The sequence below is a fragment of the Microtus oregoni genome, unplaced genomic scaffold (genome assembly GCF_018167655.1).
Source record: "Microtus oregoni isolate MIOR12 unplaced genomic scaffold, Mior012 000056F_ref0000123, whole genome shotgun sequence".
NCBI lineage: Eukaryota > Metazoa > Chordata > Mammalia > Rodentia > Cricetidae > Microtus > Microtus oregoni.
Window position 1 is genome coordinate 3456461 of NW_024543832.1, and position 23417 is coordinate 3479877.

At 40.9% G+C, this 23417-nt stretch overlaps 1 protein-coding gene across 1 annotated transcript; it reads left to right on the plus strand.

The window, feature by feature from the left end:
* Positions 1 to 1242: 1242 nt before the first annotated feature.
* Positions 1243 to 22116, plus strand: LOC121438660 (zinc finger protein 43-like). The gene is made up of 3 exons (XM_041639015.1): positions 1243 to 1373; positions 14252 to 14378; positions 18413 to 22116. The coding sequence occupies exons 1-3, from the start codon at positions 1371 to 1373 to the stop codon at positions 20065 to 20067; spliced, it is 1785 nt and encodes a 594-aa protein (XP_041494949.1). The 5' UTR covers positions 1243 to 1370; the 3' UTR covers positions 20068 to 22116.
* Positions 22117 to 23417: the final 1301 nt, after the last annotated feature.

Genomic DNA, 23417 nt, shown 5'->3' on the forward strand with positions numbered 1-23417 from the left:
CCACTCCCACAGGGTATTTAAACTGCACCCCAGAGAACAAACACCTGGTTTTCTGGTCTTCCTTCCAAGGGCCACCTGGGAGCGCTGACATCCATTTTAAACCCGGGATTTTTCTGATTTGGTTTGATTTGGATTACTGCATCTACAGAGAGGTTTGTTGAGCAGTAAAAACTTTTCAGGTCCATCCTCACTGGCCTCTTGAGCATGTTAATGCCTATTTAGTGTGAGGGCCAGCCATGATAAGCTAAGTATGGGCAGGTCACCCAAAGGAAGTTCTTTACTTCCAACCATTATCACCTGCCAGAGTAGAACTTGGCCCTCAATAAATTTAATAATAGGCCTGAGTTTACCCTGAAGCAGTACCTGATTGCAGAAGGAACCACAAACTGAGATTACCCAACTACCACCCAAGAACTGACCATTCAAAGGAAATGCCTAACATTCCAACCGTAGATAGGATCACCTGCCAGCACACATTAACCAGGACACTCCTAGACAAATAAATGTCAGCCAATCAGGGCTCCTGGACCTCAGAAACTCCTCACCCCCACCTTTACTACTATAAAAGTCCAATTCTAATTGAGCTCAGGGCTCTCCCATTATTCCAATAAGTTGGACATGCAGAGAGATCAAGTTTGCAAACTTGATTAAAATAAAGGCTCTTTGTTTTTACATACAGGACTCAGTCTCCTTGTTGGTTTTTGCAGGGACTTTGCGGATTTGGGCATAACACGTAGTCCTTGGATAAGAAGCTGCGGTCTAGCATAGCCAGCTCTTTTAATTTCTTAAAGTGAAGAAACTCTAGAAATTTAAATTGAACCTCTCTCTCCCTCTCATTGTTTGTACTGGACCACGCTAACTTGGGAATGCCTTTCTATCTCAAAACCCTGGAGGCAGTCTCCACCAGAACAGAGTCCAAACAATTTCTAGGGAAGGGAAAAATAATTGTCTGTGTTCTCTGCACTTGTGGATCTTCATATGTATGCATGTACAACTGACGGATTACATGGCATTACACAGCAGATCCCCCTAAGAACTAAATCTTCAAAAGGCCCCCTCTAAAACAGCTCCAGTCTAAAACTTGTCACGGGGGCCCCCCATTCAGCCTTGGGAGCTGTCTGGTGTCATTGGTGCTTTCTGATATCAATCAAAGCCTGTGGGCAGTCGCTTTGGTAGAAGTGGTGTTGTTTGAGAAACTGCCAATCAAGCTGACGAAGAGAAGGGGCTGGCCCTGACAATCTCGCGAGCCTATGCTTATCTCCGGCCTTTGTGTTTGAAAATGTCTTAGTGTGGTCCCCAGCCTCTGGAAGCCTAGGGACGCTGATGAAATCGTGAGCTTCGGGTGCTGGAGATGCAAGAGGACCGTGGAGATGGTGAGCGCTGGTGGCGAGGCTGCTCGGAGGGTTAGGTAGGAGGGACTCTGCGCTCCTAGGGGCGCTGGGCCAGGTCCCCTTGGCCTAGGGCAGAGCTGGCGGGCTGCACGGACCTAGTGTCCTCCGGTGCCCTGGAAGGGAGGAGCTGGGCGGAAACACAGAGTTTGCTTCCAGTCTCTTCCCCTGCTGCGGCCTCTCTGTGTCTGCAGCCAGCTTCGCAGACTGCTGGAGATGGTCTGAAGAAGCATCAGAAAATCCATTTCCGTGGCGGAGGTTCCTGCCGGAGAGCAACTGGGCTGCAGATTCCTCCTCCTCCCAAAGTTTTCCCTTGAGCTTTCTGAATGTACCGGAAGTAGGAGCTCAGATCCAAAACCCTTTCCGCAGCCTTGGGGGCCTAGGTTAAATCCTAAATCCCAAATATGTGTGTTATTCCCAAACAGTTGTATTTTATCAGACAGCTTTTGTCACTATTTTCTCCAGATAATAAATGGTACTTTATTATAGATAATAAATGGTTCAATTTTTTTTATGTTAGTATATATTATACATAGTAATGGGTGGTGTCATTACGACATTTTCATACATGCTAATGTATTGTGAACATATCTTCTCTCCCGTCCCCCTCCCACTAGTCCCCTCTTCTGTAGTAGTTCTACTTTGATCTATTTTTTGGTAAACTAATCAGTTTCATTAGGGTTATTTACTGAGAGATTATTTACCGGAGCCAGGGCATTTAACTAGTGACAACACTAGTAGAGAAAATATCTCAATCCCCTATCAACTGTAACCTGCCCCCAAATCCTCAGGGAGTGGCAAGGTCTCATGGCCCCTCCCCCACAAAGGATTGACAGGTCCAATCTCCTGCAGGTCCTTCTGCATTTAATCACAGCCACTGACATTTTGGGTGCAAGGGTCGTGTCCTGCATGTGGCAGAACTTGTGCTTGGCATTTTGTGGGATCTGTCGTTTGTTTCTTAGCAGTTCCCCTTCCAACACCTTTTTTTTAAAAAAAAAAAAAAAGTCTTTTTTGTAGTTGTTGTTTTTGATTTGATTTTGTGATCTCTTTTTGTCTTCTAGGCAGTCTTCTCACAATGTTTTTGGATTGAGTTTTCCCCCTGGAGAGTTTCCATGTGATGTGTCCATGCTCTGTGCTTTGGTTATTTCCTGCACCAGGGCTTGGCACCGTGCGTCGGCTGCTTTGTGCTAACGCATATTGACCACTGTGTCCTCTCCTTAGAAAACAGGCTGAGCTGTGGGGTGCAGTGAGGGAGCAGCTGGATGCCCTGAGCCTCGAAGACTTTGATCTAAGAGGCCCTTTTGCTGTATGCATGTCTGGGCAATGTGGTGGAGTAGTCATTTCTTCAACACTGTGGCTTTAATCCTTTTGTGACTACTTAGGTTATATAGTCATTCTCTTTCGTGGTGTTTTTTTTTTTTTAACAGCTGCACTGAATTTATATTTTAAACAATTCTATCCCAAGGTTTCCTTTCTAAAACACCAATGGCCACTGAAACACTTTTTTTTATTCTCTCATATATGACATCTGTAGCTGCCCCTCCCTCCTCTCCTCCCCCAGATCCACTCCTCTGTTTCCCTTCGGAAAAGAACAGGCCTCCCAAGGATATCAACAGAACATGGCATAACAAGTTACAATAAGGCCAGGAACATACCCTCATATCAAGGCTAGATGAGGCAATCCAATAGGAGGAAAAGGTCCCAAAAGCAGGCAAAAGAGTCAAGAGACAGCTCCTGCTCCCACCGTTAGGAGTCCCACAAGGACAGCAAGCTACATAACCATAACACATATGCAGCAGAGGACCTAGATTAAGCTCATATAAGCTCCTGATTGTCACTCAGTCTCTGTGAGCCTCTATGAACCCTGACTAGTTGATTCTGTGGGCCATGGAACACTTACTCTTCAAGCTGGCCTGCCTGTCACCTGTTGGCTGTGTATTGAGTCACTGGTTCAGGTGTTGGAATCCATGCCATCAGGTGGCCACTGGTGGAATGCGCTCTAAAACTTCTTCCTGGAATGAACAGCAGTCGGTACTTTTTTTTTCAGTGTTTTTTTTTTTATTGAGAAAAGGAAAAAAAAGTTTCCCCCTCCTCCCAGCCTCCCATTTCCCTCCCCCTCCTCCCACCCTTCTCCCCCTCCCCCAAATTCCTCTTCCCCTCCCTCTCCAGTCCATTGAGCAGTCAGGGTTCCCTGCCCTGTGGAAAGTCCAAGGTCCGCCCCCCTCCGTCCATGTCTAGGAAGGTGAACATCCAAACTGCCTAGGCTCCCACAAAGCCCGAACATGAAGTAGGATCAAAACCCCGTGCCATTGTCCTTGGCTTGGACGGTTCCTGCTTCTACACTGAACAGTAGCAGCCGGTACTTTTGAAAGTTGTAGGCCATGGAAAATTTGTCCGTCAGTTCAAGCCAGAAGATTGACATGTGCTTAGTTCTCTTTCACCCAGAGCCTGGAGGTTCAGGATGTAGCCCAGTGGAAGTTGTTGACTTGGGTCCTTCATTACATTGAAGAAACTGATTTCAAGAAGAACTGGTAGACCTGGAGTCAGTACCATGTAGCCAGCTTGAGGAGAGGGCCTGGGGAGTGGGAAGATCACACTCAGTCTTCCAGAAGCCTGTTATTGAGGAACACAAGAAATTTTAGAACTCAAGCAGGCCTGGTCTACATCTAAGACTACATCTCAAAGCAGTGAAGACCTCGCCCAGTCGGTAGTGAGGTGAGCTACCCAGTAGACTCTGGTAGCTGAGAAAGCGGTAACAAGTGGGCTCATTCAGATGTCTTAACTTGCCTTAACTCAGGTGTCCTAGTCACTGGAGATGCCCTTCCTTCACGTCAGCCCTGAAAGCGTCTTTCAAAACCTACATATTTGTTGCATTTCGTTTCCTTGGCAGATGAGCAAAAGTGAGATTAGCCGAGATGGGGCACCATGAGCACAGTAAAACAAGGGTTCCACTGGACCTCGCGTTAGAAACCGGTAAATCCATTGAGTCTACTTATAGGACCATGAATTGCAAAGCTGCTGTATGACTGAGAAGTCTTAGCCCAGAAAGTGTCCAAAACAGAAAAGCTGCTTCATGGAATCCCATTTTAATTTTTCCGTTCCTATATATTCTAGCATCTTCCGTGGTCTTGTGCAACTCGGAGGCAAGAGGATGAGGTAGGTGGAATCCTAAAATCGAGTCCTGTGACTCTCCCAGCTCATTCTGTCTCTTAGGGCGTATGAACAGCCACATTGCTGTTGTCATAGACCTAGTGATCTCTGTGTTTCTTACTCTTTCTTGTCATGCCTGCCTGGCCACCATTGACTTAGTCTTCATTATCTGTGTCCTGTACTATGATAGTGGAAGAGATTGTTTTATACCATGAGGGAAAGCTACAAACACCCTCCCCTCTTGCCTTTACTGCTCATGTGTATTTTCCATAAGACACTTGGATTGCTGGAGCCATGGGCTTTCTCGGCAGCAGCTCTCTGAGACTTCGGTGTTAGCTTCCTGACTTGTACTGCTGCATTCAGGGTTCTTGAATTCTTCCGTCAGCTTCAGAGTCACAGTCAGTTCTACTTACTGTTCACTCTGTGGCCTGGGGTTGAGCCCCTGACAGTGACAGTAGAGAACTTGCCATCAAGGGGAGGCAGACATGGGTAAAGCAGAATGTAGACTTTCCCCCTAGATTTATAAGTCCAGAGGACTCCCTTTCTGGAATACATCTGTCTTTGTTGAGATAGGGGTTGTAGCTGTCAACTCTGTCTGCAAACTCTATGTGTGTGGTGTATCTGAGCCATATTCTGATCTAGGCCTACATCTTAGTCTATGAAGAACTAAAGAAACACTAATAAAAATGTCTATTTGCTTGAGACTTTACCACGTGGGGATGGCCTTGATAAGCATTGTAGGATCCAGCTTAATAAACTAGAAGCTTCTTAGGAAATCCCTGCTTCTTCCAATGAGCCTCCACAAATTGAGCCACCTCTCCCTATTCATGAGAGTGGTTTGTCAGAAACATGGATGGACACATTGAATGATAAATTTACAAAATAAGCTAATCTTATTAGCTGCATCTACCAGGCAGTCTCATATTCCTTAATAGCTCCCACTAGCAATTACAGGGTCTTTTATAATATGCATTACTATTATAATTGTATGTATGTAGATAGATTCTTTTATAATATGAATTACTAGTATAATTATAGATAGATAGATAGATAGATAGATAGATAGATAGATAGATAGATAGATATGCTAGGTAAGTAGGTAGATAGATTACATAATAGTTACAGAAGGGTTAAAAATCAGTGTTCAGAGGAACCTTATTGCAGCCAGAGACAAAAAGCTGATACATATTAAAAGGCCATGAAGATAGTAGCAGCAATGGGGTACAGGCAGGAAACAGTTCATGCTGATTTTTGTAAGAGAGGAGGAATTCTCAGAGATCTCTAGTAAATCTGGTATACTTTATCACAGAAAGGAATTTCTCATTGAGCCAGTATGAAGCAAGCTTAGAATTTATTAGGAAGGGGGTTTCACATAGATTAGAGTGTGACGGTGAATAGAAATGGGTTCTCAGAAGTGGGAAGATACAGCCTTGTATGGAGGTAGAATTCTTTACCGTTTCCAATAATCACTGTCCACTACACAATTATAAGATTTCAGCACGTTCTGAACTTGCATCTCAGAGGGTTGCTGAAGAAAAAATCCTGGGCTAGTTCCTGATGTACAGTGGATGACATTGTAGTTTATGAAGCAGAACCCTTAGGTGTGAGGATTGCCTGAATAGCTCAAGTGTTTTTAAGTGAATAAAAGTTCATAGTCTTGTGAAGTTCTCAGAAGACTCCTGGAAGGTCTCAGGCCCTATTTGGAGGTTGGCTGTATTTAGGTCTTCAGCATTGTTCATTGCTGTTTCCATGTTGTATTTGAAGTGTTCGTATATAAAAGGAATTGTTTCTCTATGGAAGCAGCTTTCATAGAAAATTTTATTTTGTTGGAATTTGTGGCTTTTATCTGAGAGGAGACATCAAGCAAACACCATGAGAGGCTCCTTTGGCTTTCCTTGCTCCCTCAATTTCCTCTTCTTTTCAGCTTGCTATTAGTGAACCCCGTAGTGGAGCTGCTGGAGAAACCAAAGAACCCAGCTGTGGAGACATGGCTCCTTGCTAAGATACAGGACTATGCATGAGAGCGAGACTGACTTGAGTGGCCTTGTCGTGGAGGAGGGACCATAGAGAACACACCTGTTAACCGCCTGGGACTCTGGTGGTCCCATGACACCTACACTGAGTAGTCCTGATGGCATCTCCACCCCAGTGTTACTTGTCTTTTTGATGGGTTCCAGGTGAGGGTGTATTATGCTGGTTGATCTGGATTTCTGCATTAGTTCTTGGGCCTGGTTTTTCTGATATACTATTACTGTGTTCATAGAGCAGTATAATTTATAATCTACCTTGTTAAATTTATAGTTGATAACCTGGGCTCATAGGAGCTCACAGAGTCTGAACTACATCCAGGGAGCTTGCATGGGACCAACCTAAAATCTACATATGTGTGAAACTTGCATTGTTTGACCTACCTGCGAGACTCCTCGTGGGAGCAGGGGCTGTTCCTAATACTTTAGCTGACTTTTGGGAACCTATTTCTCATACTGGGTTGCCTTGCCCAGTCTTAACACAAGGGGAGGTGCTTAGTCCTACCGAAACTTAATATGCTATGTTTTATTGATATACTTGGGGGGCCTGCCCCTTTCTGAGCAGAAATGGAGGAAGAGTGAATTGGGGATGTGGGCAAAGGGGAGGTAGGGGAAGGGAATGGGAGGAAAAGAAGGAGCAGAAACTGGTCGGAATGTAAAATAAATAAATTTAATATGAACAGTTATCAGTCTTTGCTTCATGGTTGGTGTACAGATGAGCTGCAGAGTCATTTTGCTTTGGTGTTTTCACTCAAAGTGGAGCTACTCAGGACAAGACACAACTTGGGAGCCTTTATTCTACACATTATGTAGTGCTTAGAGCAGCTTGATGCCCATGCCTTGCCTCTAGACTTCAGGAACCTCGCCTCCTAAAGTAGCAGGTCTTTCCCCAGGGGGAATTCCGTTCTCGTGGACCAACCCACCTCCTGATTGTTCACATGTCCATTGTTATAACCATGCCATCACTGGATATTCAATACAGGGAGGCTTCTGGTTCTCCTCCTCTTCTGAGTCCTTTCCTTCCCTTCCCATCTGGTAAATTTTTATTTGTTTGTTTGTTTGTTGTTTTTGTTCCAGAGTTGGCGAGGAGTTCTTTGCAGAGTGTCAGATGGAAATAAGATCCATCATCCCTCTATTTATTGTACTTACATTCTCTTTCAGTGGTAGTTCTGAGTTTCTGAAAGGCAGTGAAGGTGATTAGATCTCCATGAGTTTGCTCATTTATTTCTCGGCTTATTTTGCATTGTATTTTGGGGTCTTTTAAGAGGGTTCATGATTAATGTGGTAAGCATAAATGAATAAATTTCAGCCTCTGAGAACTATAATTTCAGAAATAAAATTAGACATTTTAATGTATGTGGATAAAAATATGGCCTTAGTGCCGTGTACTTTCAGTGGCCATGGCCTCTATTTCTGACACCGTGAATAAAGGCATAATTACACAGGCGTGCATGAAGCCGGAGATCATGCTGAATTCTCACTGCATGTGTTAAACCAAGCCTTGGCTGGTCTCATGTACAGAAGAGTGGGGGTTTCACCACCTTCCTTGAACTAAACATGTCGTTTTCCTGTTGTATTTGGTGTTTACTTCTGAAAGAAGGTTTAAGATGTGTTGTTGTTTTTAACATATTGTCATCTACACAGTTCATGCTACAGAGCTGCTTAATCAATTTATGGGATACATTGCCAAAAACCCATCTTACTGTTTAACTAGGCAGTGAACCTTTTGTACTGAGCCACATTCATATCTGACCTAGCACAAAATATGGTCCACGGATTGCACATGTTCCTTTCCTAGGTGTCACAGAAGGGATATGGTCACAAGCTCAGCAGTGGTGGCCCACGCCTTTAATCCCAGCCCTTCGGAGGCCAGAGGCAGGCGGATCTCTGGGAGTTTGAGGCCAGCCTGGTCTACAGAGCGAGTTCCAGGATAGGCTCCAAAGCCACAGAGAAACCTTTCTTGAAAAACCAAAAAAAAAGAAAAAGAAAAAGGAAGAAAAAATAGTATAGTGAAACTCCTACTTGCTTCATAAATAAAATATGTGTACAGGTCTTTACATTCAGTTTTATCTGCTTACCTGGTAACAGACTGTTTGCAATTATATTTAAGACAAGCTTACGTTTTGGTGCCATTCTTGGTTTTGTTCCCAAACCCCAATGCTTCTTAATTTTCTTCTACACATCGGGTGGAATAGCATTTGTCCTCTTTTGTAGATAGTCAGTCTTTCAGAACATTTAAATTAAATAATGAATTTATCAGGAGACTTTATTTGTGCTTGCTCCTTGTAAATAATTATCTTTGTATTTTTTTGCTGTGGTAAAGCACCATGGCAAAAGCGGCCTGTGGAGAAAAAGGATTTATTTCAGGTTATAGTAGGACAGGAGCCGAGGCAGGAGGAAGCTGTAAGTGGGAACAGAAGCAGAAGCCTTGGAGGAGAGCCGCTTACTGGCTTGCTCCCCATGCTTGCTCAGTGTGCGGTCATTATAACTGCACTCCCAGCTCGGAAGTGCTAACACTGCACAGCGGGCCGAGCCTTTCCTCATCAATCGAGAACATATTTCCACGAACTTGCTTACAGACCAGTTATATGAAAGCATTTTCTCAGCCGAAGTTAAACCTTTCGGATAATCTAGCTGGTGTCAGCCAGCACAGCTTTCCTTCATCCCACGTGAATACATACTTCTTTATTCATAGGTAGTGGTGCTGGTGTCCCTGTGTTCTTTCATCTTTCCTAAAACTTTTCTGTCACTTTCTCCTGTTAATTTGTTTGCATGACAACTGATTTTATCTTTTGTTAAAAAATACTACCTCCAACCCGGGACATTTAGAGAGACATGGGAAGTAGGAGGGAGGGTCTTAGAAAGATTCACAGGACATGCCAATTTAGATTGAGGAAGGAGAGAGAGAGGAGGTCACTGGTCACTTCTTTGCCACTTCTCTGAGCAATCAATTTGCCCCCCAAAAAACTACTACGTCCATATATTAATCGCCTTCCTTTGTACCCACTACATATCTTTTCTCTAAGGTTATGTTTTATATTTCTTTTGTACAATTTCATGGACTTTCAATTCAGTTAACCGTTCTCTTCCTCCTGGCTTTCAGTTTTCTTAGATAAAAATCTTACAACACAAGAAAGTGCATTCATTTTACAGCTATATCCTCAGAACCCTATTTCATCATCCTGGGATCCAAGGCTCCGTTTCAGAGTCTTTCCCTGGTTCACAGAAATTGTGAAGATGCTGTTCTTCCGGATGCTTTCTTTGTGAACTGTTAATGAAGCAGGCCCTCATTTCTTCTTTTGAATATTATTGCCAAGCAACTCTGCTTTTCCATGAATTTAATAATTGTTCCTTTTGAGTGGTGGGATGCTTTTTGTTTTATGGGTTAAAGTAAGTAGGCATTAAGAGATAATTTGGCATTAGATTTCACTATACCACCATCAACCTCACTGTACGTCACTGATACCTGGCTTCCTCCTTTCTTACGTAGCTGGACCTGGCCTGGGCATTCCCCCTTCCCTGAGACTGGAAGTGGACACTGAGTGTGTAATTTCCTGTGTACATTTGTGACCCAGTGTTCAAAAGGAAGATGCTTGGAGAGTCGCTGACCCGAAGGGGAAAAGATGGCCGTGCCATACACTAGGAACCTAATTCTGCCAAAACGCAAAGGTCCTCTTGTAATGAGTAATGCTGGTGTAGAAGGTCGGAAAACTTGTCATAATGGTGCCATTCAACCAGGGATTTGACCCCATTTCCTGTCATCAGACTGATGGGAGTTGGATGCAGATCAATCCAACCCTAACATCAGAGGCAGGACTACCCAGTCAAACAGAGAGGATTCTCTGTTAGCTTCGCAGGACTCTTGTCCCTCTCAGTCTGCTGGAGCTTGAACAGTGTCCAGATTCCCAGAGACAACATGTGGTGACGTGAAGCTTGTGGGACCAAGCCAACGTGGCCCAACAGTGAAAGGAGCCGGTCATTGCATAGTCATTGCATAGTCATCTCCAGTTAGGGGGTCTGAGTGTTGCAGGTGGAGCTTGGCCCTAGCGCCCTCTGTAATGTGTTGGGGGGCTGCAGCAGTAGCTGAGATGTCTGATGTGGTAGGTCGAATGGTGATGTGCCCCCACCGGCTCACGTGTTTACATGCTTAGTTCTACTTAATGGACATGGTGCTTCCAACATTGATATTTGTTTTGCTTAGGGCTTCTTTCAGCCTGTTGGATGCTTTCCGCAAAAGATCACAACACACCTATGCACACAAAAATTATTATGGATCAAAGACGTGAGAAATACATAATATAAACAATGTATTGAGCTTGGACATAAAAGCTGATAAAGTGAAATACAAGGCCTGGAAAGGCTGGTTACCTTGTTTTCATAAAGGCAGGGTAGACTTAAATGGGTAGCAAGTTGAACTTACACTCCTAAATCATCATTATACTCCTAAGTCATCATTTCTCAAGGCATATTACTGACTTGCTTGCAAGAAAGTTTAGTCTCTTTGAAGGTAAGATATATTTTCTGGAAAAATATTTCAGTACAATTGGGCACAACTGTGTCTCCCCAGATTGTGTGATTTCCACAGGAAATGTCATCAAGGGAGAATCCATAGGTGTTGATTCTCGCCAACCTGTGCAGATCTGTCTGCGAGACCTGGAATCTGATCTGAGGACCTGAAAGAAGCCGGGAGGGAGTGTGGGACAGGACATGACTGTGGTCTAACGCTGTAGACAGCCTTACTTCAGTTTCAGTGTGCTTTTCTGCATGAATGTAACAAACCAGTGATCCAAGGAAGGTCGTTTGGGTTCAGAAAAACATGTAAATAATGATCAGTAAGCACATAGTGAATAGTGACAGAGCAACCCTTTCCAGAACTTTCTCAGGACAGACTCATTTAAACAATGCTTGGGACTTACTATAGATTTTATCTGGGAAAGCACAAAAGCCAGGCAGAAGGCCCTACCGAGATTCAGGGTACAATGACCAGGTAGGTTCTATACTATGTTCTGACAGCCAACAAAATTAGTCTTAAACGTGAATATAAATGTTTATCACAGAAGGCATGAAATCACGTCCAAGAACAGTCCAGGGAACAAGATGCACCTGAAGTAAAGGCCCTCTGCTCTACATTTCTTCCTGGAGCCTCTCACAGCTCCCCAAGGTGGTATTCTCCATGGGCCATCCTTCTGACCAACCGTCCTCCATATATGGCATATGGGGTTTCTGTGGGTGGTGTTTAGGTTCTAGCTGACTTGAAGCCCAAATTTCAACACAAGGATGACCCCTTTGGGGTCTTTGAAATTAATGAAAGCAAAAAAAAAAAAAAATGTCAAATCTAGGAATCTGTTCCCCCAGCCTGTCTCTATCAGCTGACAAACTAAAGCCCTACGTGTCCTTTCCAACTCTTCGTTTATTATTGTATCAGGAGTAGAATATAAGAAAGTATTTATAAATCCAAAGTAGAAGAGAAACGAAGATATTTTTGGCTTTAGTGCTTACTAATTATAATTTATTCTCTTTTCTACCATGATTTTGCTAAACTTGGGAGAAAGAATTTCAGATGTAATTGAGTCTTAGCAGTAGCTACGGTAGGTATCAAGAATAGAGAAGCTCTTTTATTTCAGATTCATCAGGTGAGTAAGGTAGAGGGGTCGTTGCATCACAGACCTTCACGAAAGCATTCTCGGAAGATTTGTGATGGTCACTGCTTTGCTGTTCTCTGTACTTGGTGATTTTTTTATACTAAATTTCATGAGAGTTAACTTTGCAAATCCTATTCATTTACACATATGATGCATTGTTTATTGAATTATTTATCTGTTTTCCCATTACAAAGAATGTTATATTCTCTAAAAGGGATAGAATAACATTATTTTCATTTTGAGATATGAAATTTAAGTGCTTCAAAAGTTTGTTTATTGTGATTAACACTGAGTGTTTTGAATAGTTTGTTGCAACACTGAATATTCTGTCATTTAAAGCTGTGGATATACTTAGAAAGCAGAAGGCTGAGGTTCAGAACTTAAAGCTAAAGATTTCCAGGGAAGAAAGACAGATTCCTAGGGGAATGTGTCTCCGGTTAGGGACTGTGGAGTCCTGCATTCAGAACTTGCAAACCTTTGTTTCTCCACCTTTCTTACTTCTGCTTAGTGTCGTTCTGGTTGTTGTTATTTTAAGCTACTCACTTTTCTTCTAAGATAGAACATGTTTTGAAATATTAAATAGACATGGTGCAGTAAGTTTTCACTTTATTCCACCTCAATATCACATATACACACTTTATCACTCTTTATTTTTAGCAAAAGAAACAGCAGTAAGCGAAAGAATTTAAATTAACAAATATAATACAAAACAATAAATAACTAAAAAGCTGTAACTTTTATTGTGGCTTTACATCCTTAAATATGTTCTCAGTGATCGTGTGTTAAAAAAAAAGAATCTTCTTTAAATAGAATATAATTCAGATTTGCACAAGTTGGCCTCTAGCCACATGGAGTTAAGGATGGCCTTTAATTTACATTCTCCTGCCTTCACCTCCCAAGTGCTGGGGTTAAAGGTCACACACACACACACCTCTGGGTAAAACAGTGCCAGGAAGTCAGCTCAAATCTGTGTGTATGCTAGGTACACTCAACAGACTGAACTACATCTCCAGACCCATTTTCTCATGTTTGACCTTAACATTCTACTCGTGTGTGTGTGCGTGTGTGCGTGTGTGTGTGTGTGTTGTGCGTGTGTGTGTGTGTGTGGTGTGTGTGTGTGTGTGTGTGTGTGTGTGTGTGTGTGGTGTGTGTGTGTTTGAATCTGTCTTCAGAAGGAGCCTGGGCCTTACGTGTAATAGCCAACAACCTGTCACTGAGAAATGTACACAGCCATAGTTTTTTTTAATTTGTTTTGAATTTATAGCTACCATTTTTATGTGTAGAAATAAAATATAAATATTATTTGATCAGTTTTGTTTTGCTTCCTTCTGAACACATTTCATTCCCAATCTCATGTGGAAACTGCTTGAAGGTTATTTTAGTTATTTTAACTTTGTTTCCATCTGAATCTTGGAACAGGGACATTTGGTCAGAACCTAGGCTTGACCACTTGCTATGTATTTGAAAACAGATGTAGAAAAAAAAAAACATAAAATCATTCCCATTGAAGATACTTTTAAATAATCAAAAAGATTATCCTTGCTTTACTTCCTATTGTAATAAAATGCATAATTACTTTGACAGTCAGATTTACCAGTGAATTCCTCCACTAGTGTTCTACTTCATGGTTGCTAATGAATAGCTCTTGGACACTGGCATCGGCATCTCTACTGAGCCACATCCTTAGAAACCCTGACTCCTCTCCAGAACTCCCAAATCAGAATTATCACCCATGTAATCTACTATGACTTTCTCACCTAAGAAATATATACAGTGTTGTATATAGTAGTTTATATAGTGCATATTTTGATGCTTTACTTTGGCATGTTAAAGGTCATAAAGTTAGAGTGTTTACACTGGTTTAGCAGAGCTATGACATACCTAAACTTGGTTAGGTAAGATGTAGGATATTAATGTGATATAAAATGCACCTTACTAAACAATTTCCATTGCCTATGTCAACACCAGTTCTAACTCTCTTCTTGGGTGATACTAAAACTCTGATCAGCTTGCTATTTATTTCTTTTGTTCATTTTTATTTCAGGACCAGTTGACATTCAGCGATGTGGCCATTGATTTCTCTGAAGATGAGTGGGAATGCCTGGACCCTCCTCAGCAGGATCTGTATAGGGATGTGATGTTAGAGAACTACAGAAACCTGGTCTCTGTGGGTGAGGACAGAATCCCGGCAGAGCTCCCAACACACTGCCAGCATTTAACGTCTTTCCTTTCAAAAATGTCAGCTGTGGCCTGTGCTTTTCATGACCAATGCAGATCTGTGCTTTACAGAACAGTTGTAGGCATAGAGTATTCCCATTATTCTTGTCGTTGTCCCTTTCCTCTTTCTGTAGACCATATACAGCCTAACTTTAGTTTAGTGGTGATTGCGTCATTTCTATGGCATGTCACATTCTGGTCTACATCTCCTCTTCAGCTTTGATTTGATTATAGTCAGAGGTAGAGCTCAGTATTTGCAAACTGAAAATATGGTCTCATATGTCTTTTGGGAATCACACTTGGACTAGTATTGTTCTTAAATTCTCTACCAAATCTTCTCTTTTCTATTGAGCACAGAAGTGAGACAGATAACCTGATGTGTTACAGGAGCAATCCTACTATATGTCATATTCTCTTTTCTAATTACCAGCTCTTACTGTCTCTACGTCATGCATGGTTACCCCTCTGGAAGCAAACAAAAGAGCCCTAGGATGTAAAGTAGGTAGGGAGGAATGAATGAAGCAGGGGACACAGTTGAGAGATGCAAAGATCAAGGCGCAAGCACACTAGAAGTTGGTGTAATGCACTGTGTGCACATTCCAAATTAATTTTATCTGCTATGCAAGGGGAGTTGGGTCGCTATCACCCCTTAACTGTTATGCATAATGTTGCAGTTACAGTGGAAATACATCTTCATTTGGCCATCACCTGGGTATTAACCACACTCCTGATTTCCATAAGTCTACCTGTTTAGCCTAATGTCAGGAGAAAACCATTTTGATCATTGTTACTTTTAATATACTTTGTGCTCAGGAAACCTGATGGCTCCTAATTTTTTCTTAAGAGTTTTGAACTCGTCATTAGCATCATAGATTCATCTGATTTTTTTTAATTGCTATAGGTATTTCTGCTAAAAAAAATAATTTTCAGGTTTTGATAGAAATTAAACGAATTGTCTAGATTATGTTGGATATAACAGTCATCTTAATTTTATCTTCTCTTCTGTAATAGTACTATAATCATGCATATGTCCTTTAAAGGACCCATAGTTTTAGGTTTTCTTATTTCTCTTCCATTGTTGATGTCTATGTATTATTTCATTATGGTTAGAAATAAACCTCAATACTCTATCTGTTAGGACTGTGTTGTATCCTACCAGGTATTCCAACTTAATATTTGTTTGTGTCTGTAGGTCGGGTTTTTATAGTATTTTCAGGATTTGTTTCCTAGTTAGTTCCCCGTGTAGCTTTATTTTATAATACAAAAGGTAGGGTATGAAGTCAGTGTTATTATGGTGCTTTCAGTGTCTTGCTTCAGTTCTCAGTGTTCACACCCTATGTGTGAGAAGTGGGAAGTGCGTTGTATATGTGTTTATTACAGTTGCGCTCTCCTAGAGAAATGGCCATTTGTGTTTGTCTTAATTAGGGTTTCTGTGGCTTTGATAAATATACCATGACCAAAAGAAGTTTGGGGAGGAAAGGGTTTATTTCGGCTCACAATTGCATATCACAGTCCATCACTGAGGGCAGTGAGGGCAGGAACTTGGAGACAGGAAAGGCCTGCAGAGTAGTCCAGCTTACTGGCTTGCTCCCCATTGCCTGCTCAACCTGCTTTCATATATACCCTAGGGCCACCTGCCAGCAATAACACCAGCCACAATGCACTGGGCTCTCCTACGTCAATCATCGGATATGAAAACGCACCACCCCTCCCAGGCTTTTCCACAGAGCTTTAAATTTTTTTGTTTGTATTGCCTTGTAACAGTAGGGCAGTCCAGCGGAGATGGTCGTTTGGAGCGTTTATATATCCTTGGATGCAGTTCTTTCCCTTTGAAGGATGGGTTGGCTGGTGGTATGTTTTAGATTTTACCCCTCCAGCACGTTCACTGTGTTCTCCATCTTACGTCTGCATTACAATGCTTCTCTTAGATGCTCCTCTGAGGTCACAAGAGCAGCATCACTTTGACTGCTCTCAAGATATCTCTGTGACTTGTGAAGCGGAGACTCCATTGTGTGTGTCATGTTCACTCTCTGTCTTTCAGCCTGAAGCAACTAATTAAGCCGCTTGAATTCTGATGTGTTTCCTCATATTTCTAGTTTTTCCACCATTATTTCTTATTAAATTTGTCTCCTATATTATTTTCTTGTGGTGTCTATTTCTTTGTGTTCTTGTTTTCTTGATTTTAGTGTTTAATGTGTTTTATTTATCCATTATCTTTAGATGGTCGTTTTGTTTACATAATTCATAAATCAGTTTTTAAATGATGAGTTTGTGGTATTTTTCATGTTCTTTCCACTGAGGCATCACTTTGTTTCTTTGTGTACTGTATTAACATTCATTGAAACTTGCCCTTTGAAAAAAGAATCAGCAATGGATTATAGCAGTCATGGGGGTGATAGCATGTTGGCACCTTGAAACCATAAAAAAACAAATGTGCATTTGTTCCAGCAATCCCAGGGACTAAATATTTGGGCAACAATACTAAATCACTCTATTGAGAATATCACCAATAATGCAGCATGATTTGAAGTTACCAAAATAGAAGTTAACTTTAGTACAAGTGAATAACAGATCATTTCAGGAATGGAGAGAGAGCTCAGTATTTAAGAACACAGACTGTCTTGCTAAGGACCAAAATTTGCTTCCCAGCACCCACATTGAGCACCCACAGCACAACTGCCTGTAACTCCAGCCTTAGAGGGATATAATGCCTCTGATATTCACAGGAAGCTGCACTAATGTGCACATGAGGATGTGCTCACACGTGCATGCACACACACATTTAAAAATGATAAAAAAAATATTTTAAAAGATCATTGGGTCCATATGTACAATGGTTTAATGTTGAGCTATATAAAAGAGAAAATCTTATTTTCTGCCGCATGGGTAAAAGTGCAAGACTTAAAATGAAATCAAGCAAACACAGGAAATTAGCATCTTAATGTGCAATTTGTAAAGTTAATTTCATAAATAAAAAGAGGCTGTCAATTTAGGAGGGTGCTGAAGTAGTAGTGATCAAAGGTGAAAAAACTTATTAAGATGAGCATAAGGCTATGAGACCATAAGCTGTTTACTAAAGATCTAGAATTAATTGGGTGGGGGAAGGATAGGCATAAGAACATCCATAATTTTATAGATCATGAGTATATTTACTATATTTTTGAGAAGTAATAAGGAAATAGATAGGAAGTGTCTAAGTATAAAACTTATATGAAATGGTAATGTGTTAGGAAGATAGATTTAGTCATTCCAACATAAATATATACTTAAAATAGCATGGTGTACATGATGAGTAGATTAAATTTATTTTTCAGGGAAATTGATAAGCACCAGTAATTTGTTTTATATTTAAGAGTTACTTTTTTCTCTACAGGGAGTCTTTATCATGCTTTTGATTATTGAGGACTTTGAAACCTGTTTTAAGACATCTGTTATATGGAACTGTATTTTTATACATATTTCATTAACTACCACAGGCTCTACCTCTGATGACAGTTTGGAGTACCAAAACAGTATTTGTTTTGTCATTGGTCTCAGTTGTAGAAAACTGTCATGTCAAGTACATCTTATATCTCCTACACTCTATCATTGGAGGTAGCCAGGTTTCAGACAGCCCCTATTAAAAAAAAAAAAAGCCTCATTTATTTTCTCCTGATGGAGGTTTGAATTTCTCTAATTGGCTGTGCTGTAGAGGGAAAAGAGGAGCTGTGGTTGACAGAAGTAACAACTTTGCCCCCAGCTACAATCAAACTGCTTTTGATTTTGTGATTACCTGGGGTGTTGTGATTTCTTAACTGGTTATGGAGTGTACACATGTTCAATTTGGTCAATATTTTATTTTTCTAAAGTTAATATACAAGAGAGTATTGAGAACCTTTGATCCTGTGGTTTCTCACTAATGTTCCAATCTAGTATAACTTTACATATATTTATAAACTACAACCACCAGAATCTATTAAGTTAATTTGTTTGTTTTTATTTATTTCAGCTCTTTCTCATCATTTTACCCAGAACTTTTCACCAGAACAGATCCTAAAATATTCCTTCAAAAAAGTGACTAAGAGAAGACGTGGAAGTTATGGCCTCAAGAGTTTGAGAAGTCAGGCAAATGCAGATGAGAATAAAGGTCAAACAGCCTGCCATGGTGAGTATAACCCATTCGTGATCACAGGCAATAGCAAAGATGTCATTGACAACAGAGATCAAGAACAGAAAACGGCTGTGAAAAAAACCCATGCTAGGACAGGTACTTTTGATGAGCCATGTCTCTATAAACAAAAATATCCATGGGAAATTTTTCAATATAACTTACCTTTGAAAAGATGTTTTGAAGGTCTGAAAGCGGGAAAAATCTTTCACTCAAGCATTTCCATAGACAAAGAATTGAGAGACAGAGAACTGATCTCTAAAGTTGATCAAGTAGAGGTTTCCTATCCTGAAAGATCCTTACTCTTCAGCCAGCAAGTTGATCTTTCCTATGGCCAGATGCACAATTCTGATGGTTGTGGACTACTTGCTACAGACCTATTACTGCATAGCCAGAATCCAGATACAGATATTTGGAAAGCCACACACATGTGTAAAGAAATCAGCAAAGCTTGCAGTAACGGCTCTACACTAAATGATTGCAAGGATAGTGTAGAGAAATCTGGTCAGTGTGACAAAGTACACAATAACATTGACCCTGGCTCAAGTCCCACCAACCAGAACTGTACTCTGTTTCCAAAAAACCTTTTCAATTGTGAAAATTTCTTTACCCAGTGCTCAAAGCTTGCCATTCAGCAGTGTAACTATATTCAAGATAATCATCACAAGCATACAGATTGTGACACAATGTTTAATCAAACTTCAAACCTCAAACCTCAAAAACATAAAAATCGGTATGCCCAGAAGTCCTACAAATGTAATGAATGTGGCAAAGCCTTTAAGTATTGCTCAAGTTACAGTAAACACAGCATAATTCACACAGGAGAAAAACCGTACAAATGTAAACTATGTGGAAAATCCTTTACCCAGTGTGCAAGCCTTAAAAAACATCAAAGAATCCACACTGGAGAGAAGCCCTACAAATGTGAGGAATGTGGCAGAAGCTTTAACCATTGCTCAATTCTTAGTCAGCACCAGAGAATCCATACAGGAGAGAAACCCTACAAATGTAAGCAATGTGGGAAATCCTTTACCCAGTGTGCAAGCCTTAGAAAACACCAGGTAATCCACACTGGAGAGAAGCCCTACAGATGTGCAGAATGTGGCAAAGCTTTCACCCAAAGTTCAACACTTAACGAGCACCAGAGAATTCATACTGGAGAGAAACCTTACAAGTGTGAACAATGTGGAAAGTCCTTTACCCAGTGTTCAAGCCTCAGAAAACACCAGAGAATCCACACTGGAGAGAAACCCTACAAGTGTGAAGAATGTGGCAAAGCCTTTAACTGCCGTTCATCTTTTACTAAACACAAGAGAATTCACACAGGAGAGAAACCTTACAAATGTAGGGAGTGTGGCAAAGCTTTCATCCATTGCACAAACCTTACTCAACACCAGAGAATCCATACGGGAGAGAAACCATACAAATGCAATGAGTGTGGAAAATGCTTTAGTCAGTGTTCAAACCTTAGAAAACATCAAAGAATTCATACATGAGTGAAACAGCAAATGTAAAAATGTGGTAATTCTTTATCCATAGTCCAGGGCTTGTTTAATGTCATATAATTAAAACTGGGTGAGTCCTGCTGAAGCAGTGAGTGTAGCAAAGTCTCCAACTTGTCTGTCATTCACAAGTTCTTGGTATCAGAGAATTCATTCTTCTGCAGAGAGACCCTACAAATAAAAGCAATACCAAGACCTCAGATGTTTATAATCCTGTGCTAGGCACCACCATCACTTTAGAAAGAAACACAAATGATATTTTCTAATGTGGGAAAAATCTAAATTGTTACTCATCTCTTACTGAACATTGAATTCACACCTGAGACAAAAACTGGGAAATATTCAGAACCTGGCAAAACCTTTTTAGTTTTTCAACCCTCACTAAACACAAAAACTCACACCTGAGACAAACCCTACAAGTGCAAAAAAAGTGCCAAAGATTTTTACTATTTTCCATACCTTAATACTAGTTTATATTAGGATGAAACACTATAAACATACCAAATGTGTCAAAGCCTTTAAATCAAGACACAAAGCATTTTAACATCAGAGAACACAGTAAAAATTTCAACTTTGTCCCAAATGCACAACTCAAAAGAGCAGTGAAACACTTAATGTTCTGTGCACATGTAAAAAGTATAACAATTATATATGGACTCATACTGTAATTGATATTAGAGATCTACATGTGTGAATGATGTAAAACCCTTTGTTGTTACTTCCGAGATGGTAGGTACTATTAATTGATCTGATAGAAGAAACCTCATGGCTCTCAAAGAACTACCAACATCTCACTTCTCAAAAGATATGGCTGTATTACATATTAAAAGTTTCTAAATATGCTCGCTCATGGAAACTGGAAGCTCATTCTCATGTACATGTCAGAAGAACAAGACCCATTTCTGAGTGTACTGGTTTTCAAAAACTAAACAACACATTTTCTTTATTCCAGATAAAGTTCTAGGTGACAAACATTACTAATATATTCTTGGGTAAACAACCTCTATTGTTCATTTCCCCCAGGATCTTTAGGTGAAAATGTTGCAGACTGGGAAGTTTCAGAGTATTGTGGACTGAACCTGTGTCTGTCTACGATAGGAGGGAGAAAAATACTCTTGAGGTTCTCATATAGTACCAGCCTCCGACTGACCAACTCCAATATAGGCATCTCGTTGCTGAACATCCAGTCCTTGTTAGACACACACGTCAAAATGAGATCAAATCTGAGGTCTTGGTGTCTCTTGGACACATCAAAAGGTGGTACCAACATGGCAGATCAATACAAAATAGTTCCTCCTGCTGCCATTGAAGTCAGTTGTCCTAGTGGGATACACAGAAGCTCAGTCCACTGTGGAATGTAGGCATATGGCTGTTCTGGGTTAGTGCCGCCTGCAAGATTTACAAACGTGCTGTGTTTCCTACTGACCTAACTGGGAAACCAGGAAGGACCACACGCTCCACGTGTCCATAGAAAAGGATGCCAGGGCAGCCCCCGCACCTGAGACTTGACTCTAGCAGCTCAGGCAGTGATGGATAGGTGGGAAGTGGGGGTTGTTTTGAAGTGTGAAAGGCCACTTCAGCCATCCTTTTCTCACAGCAGTGCAGCAGCAAGCATCAGAGCTGTTAGCTTTTTTGTCTAGAAAGACTAGAGACAAGGGTACATGGAGGGGAGGATCAGATCGACTGGCCTAGCTAAACCCTGATGAATGATTGATATGTTGAATGTGGCTGGCTAGAAAGGTTGAATGTGGTATTAAATAAGCCTCTAGGTTGGGGTAAGACTACAAGGGTCCTTACCTGAGCCTCAAGTTTTGGCATTCCAAGAGGTGCCCAATCTTTGGGGTCATTACATGTGAGACCTAGTCTAGGTCAGAGTGAAAGGGGTTATCAGAAAGAGCCAGCCAGGCTTATCCTGGTGAAGAATGTAGAATCTGGCTGGCAAAGAGGTTGAATGTGACATGGGAAGGAACAAGGGTTCGGGAGAGACAAGGGTCCTCCAGGCTTTGAAGTTGTACAACTTAGAACATTCTCTCTCTCTCTCTCTCTCTCTCTCTCTCTCTCTCTCTCTCTCAGTGTTGGGGCACCTTCTTCATTCTCCTACTGCTGTACCTTCCCTTAAGTTGTTTCTATCGGGGAATTTTATCACAGCAACACAACAGAAGCTAATACAGGGTCCCTGGGTCCAGCATCCAGAACAAACAACAGAGTTCAAAGACATTTGGCCTTTTAACAAAAGAGTCACAAAAACAATGATTATCTTTCACTATTCATAATTGTGAACAACAATCATAATAAATGAAGCGTATTTAGACTCAACCCTTTAAAGTTGCAAAGCTTGAGAAACTTCCTTGCATAGGGTTTCAGGATTGTGTCTGCTGCCTGTGGTTTTTATTAAATAGTATTTAAGTAAGCCTAATAAATGAATCCACTAGCATCAGTTCTAATAAGAATTGAAATGAGTGTGTGTGTTTGGTAGGTGTTTTCTGTTACATTTTCTAGCATCAGTAAGAATGAAGGTAATATAGAAACCCATTAGAACGGATGGGGTAGAGGTGTGAAAATGTGAGGTCTGTTTCAGCTGAGAAGATTGGATTTTTTTATTTTGTGTATGAGTGCTGGCTACATGTATGTATGTCTATCACTTGTGTGTCTAGTACCCACAGAAGTTGGCAGGGAGTATTACATCCCTTGGAGCTTGGGTCACAGACAGTTTTGCACCACCATGTGGGTGCTGGGAATTGAACCCAGGACCTCTGAAAGAGCAACAAATGCTCTTAAGAACTGGGCTATCTCCCTAACTCCTATGTATCTTTTAATAAAATATTGCCTATGTATTTGTTCCTGATGACATTGTTTACTGTCATAGAGGTTTTCTTGTTCCCATCTTGATGAATAATTCAACACATTAAATCTTTTTGAGAAAGCAAACAAGAAATAGTTAAATGTGAAATAAAAATTAGCCAATTGGACTATGTCTTAACTCTGTAGAAAGGGAAGGCAGTTTTTTATATTCGTAAGACAGTTTATTTAAAGCAGATATTTCAGATAACCACCTATTCAATAATCATACAGGAATAAAGTAAAATGGGACAAAAATAAAATGATCAGTTATAGAAGCTATTTTCACTTGGCAAAATATGGATGAATTCTGTGCTTATTTTGGACTAGCGTGTATCGTTGGACACATTAATGAGGTTCAAAATCGATGGCTCCACATGTGCATACGGTGTGTAGACATCCAACCGACTCAAAATATATGAAAGAAGTATGTTCAGGATGAGGTATCTCAGTCCTCCATATGTGGAATCTCCAACATTAAAATAGAGTTGGGCCACTATACCTGT